The 15,819-nt window shown below is 48.0% G+C and overlaps 1 protein-coding gene across 2 annotated transcripts in view; it reads left to right on the forward strand.

The window, feature by feature from the left end:
- The first annotated feature begins 12,051 nt into the window (after window positions 1-12,051).
- LOC119436890 (dual 3',5'-cyclic-AMP and -GMP phosphodiesterase 11-like) overlaps window positions 12,052-15,819 on the forward strand; it is a 526,778-nt gene continuing 523,010 nt past the window's right edge. For both annotated transcript variants that reach the window (XM_037703920.2, XM_037703921.2), the window contains exon 1: window positions 12,052-12,471. In XM_037703920.2, the coding sequence (XP_037559848.1) occupies window positions 12,462-12,471 (10 nt within the window). In that variant the 5' untranslated portion in view covers window positions 12,052-12,461. The remainder of the gene's footprint in view (window positions 12,472-15,819) is intronic.

Genomic DNA, 15,819 nt, shown 5'->3' on the forward strand with positions numbered 1-15,819 from the left:
TTTCGCTGCTAAGCACGAGGTCGCGGGATCGAATCCCGGCCACGGCGGCCGCATTTCGATGGGGGCGAAATGCAGAAACGTCCGTGTCCCCTGCTTTGAGGACACGCTAAAGATGCCCTGGTGGTTAAAATTATACCGGAGTTGCCCCACTACGGCGTGCCTCATAATCAGATCGTGGTTTTGGCACGTAAAACCCCAGAACTCATTCATTCATTCACGTCTAATTTATTGGTACATACTACTTCTCCAGAAGCAAACTACATGCGAGTTGGCCCTACCCCTTGTACAAACAAAAAATGATGAGATTTGCTCGACTTTGAGCCGCCACAATTGATATATCCGAACTGCCTTAATTTAATAATAAGACATAGCGACTAATATTTTGCATACCATGTGATGATCCGTTATGGTTCTGTTCTGCAGAGGCCTTACACGTATGCCGGGCAAAACGTGGTGAAATTATTGCGGCACTAGGATGTCTTCAATTAGGGACACTGAAATGTAGAAATCTGGAGCTCTGCCATCGATGATGATGATCTCTAATTGCATGCCTTTTGAAACGGGGCGGCGACAATTAGTCACCGAGCCTGCTTGAACTAATCGGGTTTTACCAGATACATTACAGTATGGCATTTTGCCTATATCTGTCCTTTATATTATAAATGCATGCATACCTGTAACGGCCCCGGCTCCGTATATCCTTTTTTCCCACCAATACTCTAAAGGTATCTTGGTTATCTCGACCGCTGACCAGGTAACGGTCTCATCTCAGCCATCAGCTTTGAACACCAGCGCTTCTAGAAGACCGTTCACCTTGAGCAAGATCTTGGGACCATGGCCTCGAATATCACATGCTGCAAAAGGCCACAAAAGCGCTGCTGCGATTTTTGAAAACTACGGGACTGAGTGACCGTCTATGGATCCGGACTGATTGATCATCAGTGATAGAACGGAGATCTGTTGCAACATCGGCGATATCAACAGCGGACTTTCTATTCTTCTCTTAATATCTATCTCCCCTTTTCCCTTCCCCCAGTGTAGGGTAGCCAACTGGACTCAGTCCTGGTTAAGCTCCCTGCATTTCATTAAATCATTTTCTCTCTCTCTCTCTCTCTCTGGAAGGTCGATGTTCCCTACTGTCCTGGATGTGCTGTGTCACAGAATAATGAAATGAAGCTCGTTTTATTCCATCTAATTAGAACCGCGCGTCCAGATATACCAGCCATTAAGAGTAGTCTGTCATTGCCATGTTTATTATTGCATAGAAAAATCTTTCGTCCGTGTCTGTTTCACAGTTTATCACCATTCATCTTTGCGAAGTCCTCTCTTCACATAATTAACCCGCCTGCCGTCCATCTCACGTGGATCACATGCACAAGGTAGGATGCATTCGCTCATTCACAAATACATTTTTAAAATTATTTCTTGCCGCTTTGTACAAATGACTGGAACCACGTTCTCGCAGGTATCGTGTCTATATCTCTGATCATGCATATCCTCTTGCGCAATACATTACCACCGTTCCTTCTTTCCCGTGAAATAGACTGAGAAATGTTATTAACGATAACTTCGGCAAGAAAGAAAGCGTAATCAGGACGCAACCAGATAAAACAACACAGAAGCCTGAGAGATCAAAATTTAACTAAAACGCTAACTAACCTAACTAAAATGTCGCTTATAACACGGCAGCAGAACCAGATGAAATCCCATTACAGCTAATGAAAGATCTGGGTCCCAAGAGCAAGGCACAGCTGACTAGTTCCATAGAACATCTGATTAAACAAAGAAAATTCCCGTTGGATGGCGTGAAAGCAAGATGAACCTCATCTACAAAGGCAAAGGTGATAAGGATAGGACGAGCTCGTACAAGCCATTTACAGCAACGTCGGTTATATATAGATTGGCAATGCAAGCCATAAAACTAGAACTGTCGAAGTGGGCGGAGAAAAAATGATGTGCTGGGAGAACTACAGAATGGGTTCAGGCCAGGTAGACGCTTCGAGGATAATATGTTTGTACTAACTCAGTGCGTTCTATCTCTACGCACTGAGTTCATCATCAGCCTATATTTATGTCCACTGCAGGACGAAGGCCTGTCCAGTGGTCATAAATGACATAAATATAGAGATTTCAATAGCTCAGAATAGACCTTTATGGATAGAATTTATACCTCGAGCGGCCAGTCGCGCGGCAATTTGGCGTGTATTCACGGACTTCTTTCACGCTCGGAAGAACACTCCTATCTAGCACGTATTAATTGATCAACAGCAAGCTGTATCGGGAGCTTTTCATGTTGCTCTACAATTTTTTCATTGACGCTTTTCATCTAATTATAATGTTTGAGAAGTTAATTAATAACTAAGACTAGTTATGTAATTAGGCGTAATGCAAAAAATAATAGGAGTATCAACAAGCGACGGCAAGCAACATTACCTTGGTTCTGTCAAGCTACGTGGCATTTGCGTATTCTTAAACCTTGGTACATACATGATAATTGGGACACCCTGTAAATTTTACGGATTTATACAGCGACTGATTTTAGGCCCCTTTACCGCCAAGTTAAATCTCTGACTTCATGTACCACTATCAACTCAATGCATCATGTGTCTGGTGTTTTTTGGCCAGAAGAGGCTCTAGGACCATGAAAATCCATTAATCAATCAATCAAAATGATTGTCTCAATTTAGACACAACAATCATTTACTTGGTTTCCATTCCTTGAAGAGAATGCGCGGTGCTGTATACTGCACTTGGCTCCTTCAAGGAGCACAGCTCTCTCCTATGTGCACTCGAAAGTAAGTAATGTAAGTAATGAAAGTTACGTACCAAAACCGCTATGTATCATGAGGCATGCGCTGTTTCTTTGTTTCATTACTGTCATTGTCATAGCGCACCAGATATGATCACCTTTTCGTTGCTTCTCAATTACACCTCAAGTGACTTGAATGTCATTCCGTAACGGCATTGCATGTATCAAATAACGTAAGCAAGCATTTTCTTTAATAGCAGCATTCCATACAATCTTTATATTTCGCTTTGTTTAGAAATGGAGATATTCGGTATTCGATTCGATATCCGGTGGTTGCTTTTCTCGAATGTTCGTATTCGACACGATTCGACAACTTCTCTGTTGGAACGCACCTAGCTAGTGACTTTGAATCAATAGAAGGCCTCCCGGGGCAAAGGACGCGACGGAAAAACTGCCATGGATTGAAACGCGGTAAACGGGAAACGGAAGTGTTCAAAGACCCCCATGTCGAAGAACCTGGGCTTACTGGTAGACTGGGCCCACAGTTTCGGCAATTCTTCGGATGCGAGTAAATTTTCACAGCCTCGTCTCCAAAATTTGTTAACGCGCTATTGATAGAGGACAATACACAATTTTTGAGCGGATGCTGCAGGGTCATCGCGACATCGCTGGACATCGCCTTGCTGATGAAGCCACCCAATGTGCCCACGCCTTGAGAGCGGAGCGGGTAGAGATCTTCGCCACCTTGTGAGTAATATAACGCTGGATAACTGGAATACTCCGCAGAACTCCAACCGTCTCTCTTACGCAGTCTCGATCCAATATTACGACTGCAGTCGCTACCAAATCTCTCATGATGCGACGCAACACTGCTTTGTCGGCTGTTGGCCGTATAAGCGTTCACTAATTCATATTGCTATCTTATATTGGAATGGCCGACAGACTCACCCACGTCGATACAGGTGTGAGGAGGTTACGGAGCATCTTCCTCTGACTATGTTTCCGCTTCGGTGAACTACGCCAGATTTGCTGGTGTAATGCGAGCAGTCTGGTCGATCGGCCTTTTACCGAAGCTCAGGTCCTGGGAGGCTGGCCGCATAGTTCATCAGCCCAGAACGCCACATGATCTCTTCTGCAATTACCCGAAGGCAACATACCATGAACATGTTGCACTTTTAGTGCATGTGATTGATATGAACTCCTGTCTTGTCTCTCTCTCACTCCCCTATTCCTACCACCACGTGTAGCGCATGCAGCCCAACAGGGCAAATTCTAGTTGCTCTCCCTGCCTTTCCTTTCTCTCTCTCAGCTGCCTGTGCAGGGTCAGAAAACGCTTGTCTCTTCAAGAGGTGGCTTGCTCGTCTGCACGAGAAGTTTGACTTCGACAAAATCGCTGTGCACACCGCGGCTGATAAGGGCGCTTCCCAGACAAACGGTCGCAGCAATGAAATTTGCTTTCACTCTTCGGAGCTAGCGGACTTCGACTTATCGTGCTGTCTTAACTGACATGAGGCGTCCGCTTTTTCCTTCTAAGGAAGTGGTCGCAGATATCAGTGTAGTGACGGGCTGATAGCAAACTGCGCGCGCACGCACGCACACGCGTAGACACAATAGACAGTTTTAGTTTCACGTACGTAGAGGCTTTGCGTACGTAGAGCCTCTACGTGTAAGCAGTGCGCATGCGCAGAACGTAGCGGCCGCGCGCTGGTCTCACGGACGTACGTGAGATTCGATTCTTTGCGTGCGTAGACAGCTTCACGTGGGCGTTTCGCGAGATCACGAACAAGCGATAGCGTGCCGAGCGCGCGCAGACGGCTTGCATCGAAATACGGCGACAAGATGACTGGTCATCTTTTTTATTCCAAGACAACGATGACAGCAGGTAACGCTTGTACAACACACTTCCAGGCATTGCGGAGACCATCGCCGGCACGCATCAATGCACATCACCGGCTTGGCTGAAATACTCATATTGGATTTAATTGGCTACCGCAGTGTTCATATTTCCCGATAGATGGAGCTACGTGGTTCCTCTTGGCGCGCGTCGCGTACGTGTAGCTAAAAGCGTTTTAGATTGCGTGCACGTAAGGTACGCAGACTTTTAACGTTTGCGTACGTGAAGTCCCTACGTACGTGTAACTAAAACTGTCTAATAGGCCGCTTTAGATTAGCGTCCGCAGCTTTTGCGTACGCAATACGCCAGGGCGCTGCTTACTCAAGTCAGTCATGTTGGGCGTTCGGTATGTGTTGCGAACTCGCGATGAGGACAACTTTTAGTGAATCGTTGTCTTGATTCAACGTGTTCCTGAGCGCCCTCTCTACCAACATTACAGAACCTTCACGAAATAAGGATTCACATTGATTCCTGTGTTTCGTCCAGCCTCAATAATAGCCGATCTGTTTATGTTTACTTTGTTTTAGTTTGCCGTGGTGCGCAGATTGTGTTCTGAATGTGTGCGATCTCGGTAATATAAACCAAGATCAGCACTCTCACTTCCACAGTGTTATTAATTTTTCACGGGGAAGGGGTGATGGAGATCGAGGACCTGCTAATGAGCAGCAAGGAGTCATAGTTGCATTCCCGCGCTAAGACAAGCGTGTCATGCATAGCAGGTGATACCGCTCTTCCTATACTCTTGCTCTGTTCTGGATCTGTTGGAACCCGTGCCTATGCCACAAAGACCGGTTCATGTTAAGCGTTTTAAACCCAGCTGCTTTATTGAACTCTTTCGCCCGTTTTCGCCGTCGCTGGCTGGCGGTCGGACGTCGGACTTTGAGCCCCAACACACGGGCGCCGATACAAAGAGCATGTTCCCTCGCACAACTAGTTGCTAGTACGTTCCACTAGATCAGATGGACGGGGGGAGGGGGATTGATACCAACAGTAGTTTCCACAAACTTATGAGTTATAGTTATGAGATTTCAACGACAAAAGTAACTATTTCGTCAAGTTCCATTAAACATCCGAGGCAGTTTTAGAGGGTCTCAAGATAAGCAATGGGCGACAATGCGAAGGTACAGCGCTTCGCTCCGTTGTGGACACGCCATCACAGCGTCGTCGACAGAGTTGTGCATGTAAGTGTATAGCCGGACCCGCCGGTACGTGCTGCAGCGCGAATGCTTTGTGGCGTGTGAAGGTTTAAGACACACAGCAACGTTCGGATGCTGTGGCAGAATGCTCGGGAAGTACGGCCGTTCACCTTTTCCGCCGACCTCTATCCCTGTGGCAGGAGATAACCCTGGCACCGCTACAGATGTACTGAAATATATATAATTATATATTTAATATATATATATATATATATATATATATATATATATATATATATATATATATAAACAAAATCTGTGGTCTTACGTGCCAAAACCGCTCTGTATCATGAGGCACGCCGTAGTGGGGGACTCGGGAATAATCTTGACCATTTGGGGTTCCCGAACGCGCGGCACACGGGCATTTTTGGATTTCGCCCCCATCGAAATGCGGCCGGCGTGGCTGGGGATCGAACCCGCGACCTCGTTCATAGCAGTGCAACGCCATAGGCGCTATGCCACCGCGGCGGGTTTACATATGCGCTGGGTAACGGCACTGTTCGCTATGGAATCCTGTAGCGAAACAATAAACACTATACCTGCAGATCCTCACTGCAACGAATACATCTTCAAGTCTATCATTCGTTCAATATATTGTTACGTAAAACTACGCAAGGCGGGACTATTTACACTATATTTACACTACACAGACACAGTAGCCAAGATGGTGGACAGCCACCAGCACCCGACAGAATCGTCTTCTTTGTCGTCTGCCCCTGGCAGAATGTGTCTCTCGTAGCCTTACCCCCGGCGGTAGAAGCGCCGTCTCGGCGCACTTCAAACATTGTCGTCAGAAGGAGGGTGGTATGCTTTCAGTCTGCTGACGTGAACTAGGTCACTGGGAGCGATCGCAGGTGGCAAAGTCGGAGAGACGGGAACCATAGTATGATAAGGTATGATAAGGTATGATAAAAATTTCGATAAGGTATGATAAGGTATGATAAAAATTTCGCTTTAAAACGCGAATAGATTTCGGGAAGCTTTCGGCTATTAGCTTACATTGGTAATCATCGTCGATGGTTTCTGCACAATTATTTTTCCACGGTAGCATCGTTACGCGTAGACGCCTTCGGAACAAAGCGTCGATATTTTGTGCAGTTCTTGGCGCGTTCAGGCTTTGCGCCTCTTTTACATGACGCCAGCCAACGCCGGCAGAAACTCTGAATGTTGGTCATTCTTTAGCGCGCGTCGGCGAACCACCGCGAGGCAAAAAAAAAAAAAAAAAAAAAAAAAAAACATAAGGCAGAAACTCCTTATTGGGGAATTGACATACAAGGTGTGTCATTTTAGCTGCTCCAAGTTTTTTAAAAATTGCCTGTGGCAGATAGCACAATTATAATCCTTGATCTAAACTACTCAATGAGGCGGCCATTACTTCCACGAGAAATAAGAACGCCTAATTGAATAATTAACATGATTACGCTAATTAACTTTTCAATTAATTATTTTATGGCACATCTTTCAATCTACGAATTATAGCCGCTGAGTTCGCAAAACGTATCCACTTGGAACGAATTCTCAGGACTGAACCAGTTTCGAGATATTAATTTTCAAAGTGTCCGAAGAAATACATGGGCGTTCCTGTGCATGTTTTATGCAAACTGGAACGCCCATGCATTTCGTCCGACAATTGATATTTTCTTAAATGCAGAAGGTAAAAATTAAATTATAGGGTTTTACGTGCCAAAACCATTCTGATTATGAGGCACGCCGTAGTGGGGGACTCCGGAAATTTGGACCACCTGGGGTTCTTTCACGTGCACCTAAATCTAAGTACACGGGTGTTTTCGCATTTCGCCCCCATCGAAATGCGGCCGCCGTGGCCGGGATTCGATCCCGCGACCTTGTGCTCAGCAGCCCAACACCATAGCCACTGAATAACCACGGCGGGTGACTGAACTTCCCTGCTTGCAGCTGCCGTACTATACACTCTAACGCCACAGTTACCTCCAGTAATTGTACGAAACTCTATGATCCCACCCATGCCTCATGACAAATATCGCGTGGAGGTTCGTGCGCCCCACAGCTATAGGAGGCGTAAGCGTGCAGAAGTTTGTATATTCCCAGAAATTCACCTATTCAAGCCTATAGATGGCGCTACGGCTTTTCTGGGACATGAAACGGAAGGACGAACGGAACGGAGCAGAAAATTACTCCGGGCACCTAGCCAAAGAATGCTACGCATTAATACTTACTTTCCGAGGTATGGTGCGGCCATCCGGAGCGATGTTCAAAGCATACAAAGCGCAACAAGTCGCAGCGCTTGTGCGCTGCCTGGACCGTCGCCGCTTATCCCGGCCGCCCGCCGCTACGAAGTTGACGGCAATGTGATGCCACTGCGAAGAATCTTGGAATTAGTGTGCAATAGAATATATACTCTTCTTTGAACGTATTTGAACCCAGAACATCATGGAACAGATCCACATATTATTTTATAGGTTTATCTGTGAAGCCAAGACTAATGCGACTGAAGAATGCAGCTATGCACAGACACCACTCGCATCCATGTAGGAAGAAAAAAAGAATATTTCTTTCCTCCATGTTTGCATCGCTCACCAAATGACTCACTTTTACGCCCGCCATTTCGCAAAACATTCAGCGCTCTCGGCAGCAACGGGATGTCGCGAGAGCGCACGCAAGTAAGAGATGTGTCCATTAGAGCACTGCACGGGCCGATTTTTGCGGCCCGGGCCCGGCCCGGGCCCGTTTTTACATTGGGCGGCCCGCCCGAGCCCGATTAAAACATTTATGGCGAGACCCGGGCCCGGAAATAATCTACGTTACCCGCCCGGCCCGGCCCGCCACCCCTTTACCTTAAGCCCGAGCCCGGCCCGAACCCGGCCCGAGACCGAAAAATACATGTTTTTCAGAGTTGAGAAGCCCGAGAATAACTCGCAGAAAGCCCGAGCCCGGCCCGGGCCCGCGTCCAAAAACCCGAGCCCGACCCGGGCCCGGGTCAAAAGCACACGCCGTGCCCGAGCCCGGCCCGAGCCCGTGAAAAAACTGCTCTACCCGGCTCGGCCCGGCCCACGGGCCGGGCCGGGCCCGGGCTTTCGGGCAAGCCCGAGCCCGTGCAGTGCTCTAGTGTCCATACGCACGCAACGCCAAACGGAATGGTCACGTTCTATGCATGCGCACTCTATATACGCACAAGGTCGTTGCGTGCGTTAAACTGAAACCATCTGGTAATGGCCGTAAAGCCGACGCATCACCCGTCACAACTAACAACGTCGTCAAATGTATAGCACACTCATTGACAGTGCATGCTCGTTGGTGGGTATGTAGAACGCGCCGGGGCGGGGCTGCCTGACTGACTCAAGTGTTCTAAAACATTCTTCCACTCAGCCCGTCACATCGACTCAAGAAAGTAGGAATATAGAATTAAGTGGATGGCATGAGCGCCCCTCGACAGAGGTGGTCAGCTGCGCTTCATTAACACTCCACGGAAATTCTTTAGAAACGTAGCCTCTTCTGTATAGTCGAGGGGCGAAGCTGTGCTCTACTCAGTTGAAGGTTACATAACATCAGCCCGTTCCAGAGGGCATGGCCACAGCGTCATCATGAGCATCGTCATCGAGTGGAGGATGAGATTCTGGTGGAGAATCGTTTGAGAATACGGGGAATACTCCATTGGCAGCCATCGTAAAGCATTGGACGGTGACTGTTCCACGCCTCCCTCCACTCCCTTTCCCACGCGCACTATACCGCTCGATGCACGATCCGGTATTTATGACCGTTCTTTATTCATGCACCTGTTCAACTCTCAGACGCTATCTGCGCTCAGCGCTTTTGTAGATGCATTCCTTATAAGGATTACTGAACATGCCTAGAAAAGAGAAGAAAGAATTCGCGCGTCTAACGACTTAACATGAGCTCATCACTACGGGTTTATGTTAACACAACGCGGAGAAAGCAATAAATAAATATAAATAAATAAATAAATAAATAAATAAATAAATAAATAAATAAATAAATAAATAAAGAAATAAATAAATAAATAAAGAAAGAAGGAGAGGGAAGCCTACACTTAGTCTTACTCATTTCCACGTCCCGTTTTTTTACGAGTCTTGATAACGTGGAGAATGTACGGTTTACACTTCCCACACCGGGTCACGAAGTGTCTTGTTGGTGGTTCTCGCAACTTAAGAGTCACCGTGAAGCTCGAGCACGAGCACAGGAAAACAAATTAATAAGTTAACAAATAAAGACACACCCGTTTGGGCGCTGTGTTTGCATATTATAGTAGCATACAGAATACGAAACGTTTTAATGCGCTGGTCGTATTGGCCTCGGTAGTGATTATTCTTCAGTGATTAAAAAAAGAAGGAAGAAAAGAAACAACGATACGTATATAGTGTACTACGTCCGGCGTGATAGTTGCTATAGCATTTTGCTGATGAGCACGACGTCGCGGGCTTGCCTCCGTGCGGCCGCATTCCGATGGATGTGGAACGCAAGAACGCTCGTACACCCGTGCAGTGCCTCGGCTGCACGTCAAAGGACACCAGGTGTTCAGGATTAATGCGGAGCCCTCAACTAGTGCCTTCCTCATAACACACCGTGCAGCTTTGAGGCCTCAACTCTATAATTTAATGCAACGAAGAGTACTAAACTGGGCCAGTTGGAGTACATTGATGATTTAAAGCGCAAAACCACTGCGAAAGACGAAGAAAAATCTCAGCGCTCGCGTCGAACATTCTTGCTTGTCTCTGTCCTTTTGCGTGGCGATCCCCAGTATAGTGTACTAGTTCATCTGCTCGCGGCCAGTACAACTTAACGTCCGTAAACTCGTTCAATATGTGTAACGCCCCAGTTTGTCGCCCTGAAATGACACCTTTATCCAAGAAAATCAGACGATACTTTCTACTCGAGCAATGTGCGAAACCGCCATTTGATTATAGTATGGCCCACTTGCGCAAGACCATGGGGCTTTGTTTAGGATTGAGGTTGAACAGTGGGAATAAAACGTGGACACGAAGAAACAAATACCACAGACAAGCGCTGACTGCCAACTGGAAGTTTACTTGAAGTTTACCAGCCATTTTATACCGCCGGTGTCTCATCAAGATGTGACTAAGACTTTGTTTGCTCTGCAGGCTGTTAATGTTAAATTGTGCTTGAAGATCCTTGACGGGGGTGGAGTATGCGTAGGCACAAAAGTCCTTCTTTATTACCAAGCACACGTAATATCACCTCCTTGAGGCACCGCTCACCCGAGACTTAAGGACACACCTGGTTCAGCGCTTACGTATCAAACGGGTAGTTGAGAACGCTCAAGTCTGGGTCATTTTTCCTGGTGGCAGCAGCGGCGTTCCAACTAATGGACAAAACGCAAACACACCCGCCTGCTGATATTTCCGTGCACGTCGGACATTCCGAGGGTAGCACATTTACGCTAAGGTCTCTGGCACGTATGACGGCACGTAAATCCCAAGCGTTGCCTCGGGTGCTGTAACGCGCCATAAATTATCACTACTCAAGAAAGTTGGCACGTTCGCATGGTAAAAAATCAAAGATAGTTTACTTTGAGAGAAGATTTATAATACTCTTTTCCCTCGATAGCCAGCTGCCAGTTTACTACTACCTCACTCATAAATACTGAGTTTGATTCGAGAAGTGATAATACCAAGACCACTTATCCCCTCCAGCATTCTTACATTGAATGCTAAAGAGAAATGGTGGCACCTTGTCCACAGCCACTTAAGGGATTGCGTGACGTCGAAAACGAAAATATAGTCGCTCACCCTCCCCTCATTTCCCTTCCCGACGGACATATTTTCTGAGAAGCTCGCGAACATTACGAGAGGCAGCGTCATCTTTCTGATTGATCCAAGCCTTCCATACTTCTGCAGAAGAGAGCCAACAAGTTTCGTGAAAGCGATTCCTCCGACGATGCCTCTGCTTTGAGAGAGGATTCTCAGAACAAGGGCGATCACTACTCCCGTCACTCTCTGCCGCTAAACTCGAGACCCGATGAGACCGCTGTTTCTAGCGGTTAAAAAAAAAAAAAGAAAGAGAGTTCGCAATCTTGCCAAAGACGCGTCACTGTTGCATAGGCAGCTGTTGCACAGGCACCGCTCTGCCAAAACAACGCCATTCCGCTGAAAGACCGGCAACGCGCTACTGCGAAAGCGAGACGAAGCAGACGACAGCGTTTTGGCTGCCGCGCTCGACGAGAGATGGCGCCACGTAAGTACGCCTCGCCGATTCCGCCGAGTCCGAACGCGGGCGCTCTCGGCAGCTCTTGGCTCTTCTTCGGTGCGAGCCCGGCAAGTTCGCTTCGGCAAGTCAGAGGCGACCCGACCCATTTGCCGGCGTGTGCCGCGCTCCTCTCGACAAGGACAAACGCAGATGACAGTGCTCGCGTTGGCTAGGGCCGAACACGCTCTGTCCACGCCGTGAACTCTCCTTGCCACTTGACCGTGTGCATGCGCTGAGGAACAGTTTCCTGTCGGCTCGGCACGCCGGCACAAGCTCGCTGATCGTGCCACTTGGCGTTCCTCGTCTGGCGCACCTCCAGAAACAACTGTCCAAGTGTAGGATAATCAGCGCTTCTTCGTGTCTCTCCTTTCGCCGGCAGCCCGCGACTGAACGAGCGAAACCGACTCTGCCATCGCACGCCATGCTGCCAGGTGAGTTTCCGCGAGGCAATGTCCCGCTTGCAGGCACGCGCTCACTTGCACTGGGCGAGATTCGACACACCTCTCTGGTATCAGCCGCTGCGTGCAGCCGTCTTGTCGGTGCGGGTCGACCGACCCGCCGGCGATAACGCAGTCGTATAACGGCGACAGCCGCCGGCTTGACCACATTTTCCTGCCGTGACGACGTAGTGGTGTATTGGCTTGACGTCTTTGCTCGTAAACCGTGCGTGTGTGCAAGGTCATTTGCGTAGCGACGCGTGTTTGGAAAATACCGCCACACAGTGCGGCGGGGCTGCGAAAGGGAAATTCTTGGCGCTACGAGACGAGCTTTGTGCAGCGTTTTTTTTTCTTTTGTGTGCGTCGCCGCCGAGCCTATAGATGTTATCCGCGCCAGTTTCGCTCGCTCTTGGTGCTGTTCGTTGTCTATACTCTCACGCAGCTGTTGCCGCACTTACGGTGGTTGACAGCTGCTGCAGACGATATCAGAGACTCTCCCTTTTATTGCATCTACTTTCGATACTGTGGAGAATGCCGCTTCTTTTTACGTTGCCTCCCGAGTTTGCGCACGTGTGTGCGTCCGTGTGTTTGGAAAAAAAGAAAAAAAAAATGCACGCACGCACACGCAACGCCAAGCGCAGGGATAGCTCGTTGCTCGCGATGGCTTGCGGCGTAAACAAATCGTCTGCTTCAGTCACCCATCTGGTTTCGGTTTCTCAACGCGCGCTGTTGCCCGGGCGCGGAGCGGCGCCGCTGTCCTTCGGCGCTGAATCATCGCATCGGCATCGCTTTTTCTAATGGATCGCGCTTCTAACAATCGGTGTCACAGCTTACCAGCGGGAGGGAACGATTCGACACAACGATGGCTAAGTGTAGTACACGCATGCGAACTGCGTTCTCGCGAGAGAACGCGGGATATAGCTACAGACGAGGAAAAGCAATGAAAGCTTTTGCTGGAGCGCCGACTTCACACGCGACTCGACTTTGAAACCGGCGACAAATATGGCGTGACCAGCCTCGTAATAGACCAAAAGCTATCCATAAAGCGCTCAACACGTATGACTCTCTTCAGTTTCCTTTTGATGCTGCCGTACATTTCTATCGAATCTTTCTCGTTTGTGTCGAATGCGTGATATGTCGTGCCCCCTTTTTTTTTTTTTTTTTTCGACTTTCGGCCGCAGCGACACGTTAGCCTGTCGCACTACATTCAAGTATTTGCGAGCAAAGAAACAAGAATCCACGGACAGCGGCAATTTTCTCTTAGCTCGGAAACATCATTGGTGCGCGCCACCCGCCAGATTCGCTGCTTAGGCGCATGGAACGCCTTCTCTCTAAACTTGGCACTCTTAGATCATACAGAAAGCTCATCGTAAGTCATTTATTCAACGAACGGGATTTGGCAAATGTGCAAAACCTATCAGCGATGCGCAGCCCAGGCGCCACAAAGTAAGTTCGCGAGCGCGTCGTTTTATATACGGCTGGCACTCGTGCTTTTGGGTGGTTGGCGCTTCATTTTAGGCTTGACACGAGGACGCAAGAACCCGCAATAAACGGCTTCGGTTCTGTAACGCGTATAGAATATCACTTATTTTGGTAACCTAATTCTGAAAGAAAACAGCTGCGGCTGACGGAACAAACGGCGAGTCAATGTGCTTATTGGGCATTTGTCGTCTACGCTGCTGCTTCACTTATTTCAAGGTAAAAAGGAAATAAAGTCGTCGGTTGAGCACTCCATGCAGAGTGTATCTTTACTTCGACTAGAGCTCTTGCTCGAGTTCTGTACGGGCAGCCTTTCCGTATATTCAAGCTTTTTTTTCTTTCTTCCTTTTTTATTTCTTTTTATGTAATTTTTTTTTCGTCCGTAGGTGGTAAACCGGGAAGCTTATTCTTTCAGCGAGACGCACTGCAGTCATTCTGCCACTGCGACGATTCACTCCGCAGTGTGAGAGCCGCAAATTATGCATCTCTCGCGCGAGCAGCAGTTATCTCCATGTTTAATCGACGTCTGAAAGCTTGACGTTACACACCCACATCGGTCCTGCCAACGTGCTACGCACCTCAACGAATAAAACGAGGTGCAATTGAGAACATGCGTGGCCATTTGTTTCCATTTGTGCCCCGCGTTATTTCTCGTTTGCAATGGAACGTTTCTATCGTGGGTAGTTATTCTCTTTATCTGCAGATGCACGTGTACGCTGAATTTGGTTTGACATATATATATATATATATATATATATATATATATATATATATATGCCGTGTTTAATGTCCCATACAACACACAGGCAGCCGTATTTAGTGGAGGGCTACAGAATTATTTTGACCGCATCGGGGTTCGTTAACGTGCGCCCAAGTCACGGTGTATACGAGCGTATTTGCATTCCGACGAGACAAGTGCGCTGCTTGCCTGGTGAAGGTGTCACTGCCGATTTCGATTCCAAACTTTGATGTTAGAGAGAGAGGCAAGGCACACGTGCGATTACATATAGCGCCGAGTGGGTGTCTTCGCTGCGCTTTGTGCAATTAGAGCCGTCCAAAGGGCATCCGCTAAACAATCCGTGTGGGCGTCGCGGCGCTTGCATGGATATACGTCGCTAGAACATCAGTGGCAACACGTCTCGTTCCTCTCTTTGTCATATCCTTCTTGCCGTGCTTTGCTCAATATACATTATATTTTATTTTTCTTAATTCAACATTGGTTCTCGGAAGATCCTGGTATACACTGCAGCCGAGGCAATCTTGTATTCACTAAGCCGTTAAAGCGCTATCTGCGCTTCTTGAAGGCAACTGATGTCAACGAACGTCTACGACTAAGTTAGTCAACGTTCATTTACGAGTGTTTGGCGCACAGACTCGCTCTCTCTTCTTATGTGGGGCGGTATTCTGTAAGAGTCCAATTAGTGGACTGTCCATTTCGGCTGTCGCTGATTCGCTGCTGCTTCACGTGCATTACCCGCCGTGGTGGCTCAGTCAGCTAAGGCGTTGCGCTGCTGAGCACGAGGTAGCGGGATCGAATCCCAGCCGCGGCGGCCGCATTTCGATGGAGGCGAAATGCAAAAACGCCCGTGTGCTTGCGTTGTAGTGCACGTTAAAGAACCCCAGGTGGTCAAAATTAATCCGGAGCCCTCCACTACGGCGTGCCTCATAATCAGAACTGGTTTTGGCACGTAAAACCCCAGAAAGAAGAAGAAAGCTTCACGTGCAGGAAGGAGACTGACTTGCACCTTCCTGCACGTGAAGCAGCCGCCAATCAGCGACTAATTCTGTAAGAGTCACTAATTGGACTCTTACAGAATACCGCCCCTGCTATCCCGTTTTTCCGTTTCTCAAGTGTAGGGTACG

This window comes from Dermacentor silvarum, chromosome 1, assembly GCF_013339745.2.
Source record: "Dermacentor silvarum isolate Dsil-2018 chromosome 1, BIME_Dsil_1.4, whole genome shotgun sequence".
In the NCBI taxonomy this organism is placed as follows: domain Eukaryota; kingdom Metazoa; phylum Arthropoda; class Arachnida; order Ixodida; family Ixodidae; genus Dermacentor; species Dermacentor silvarum.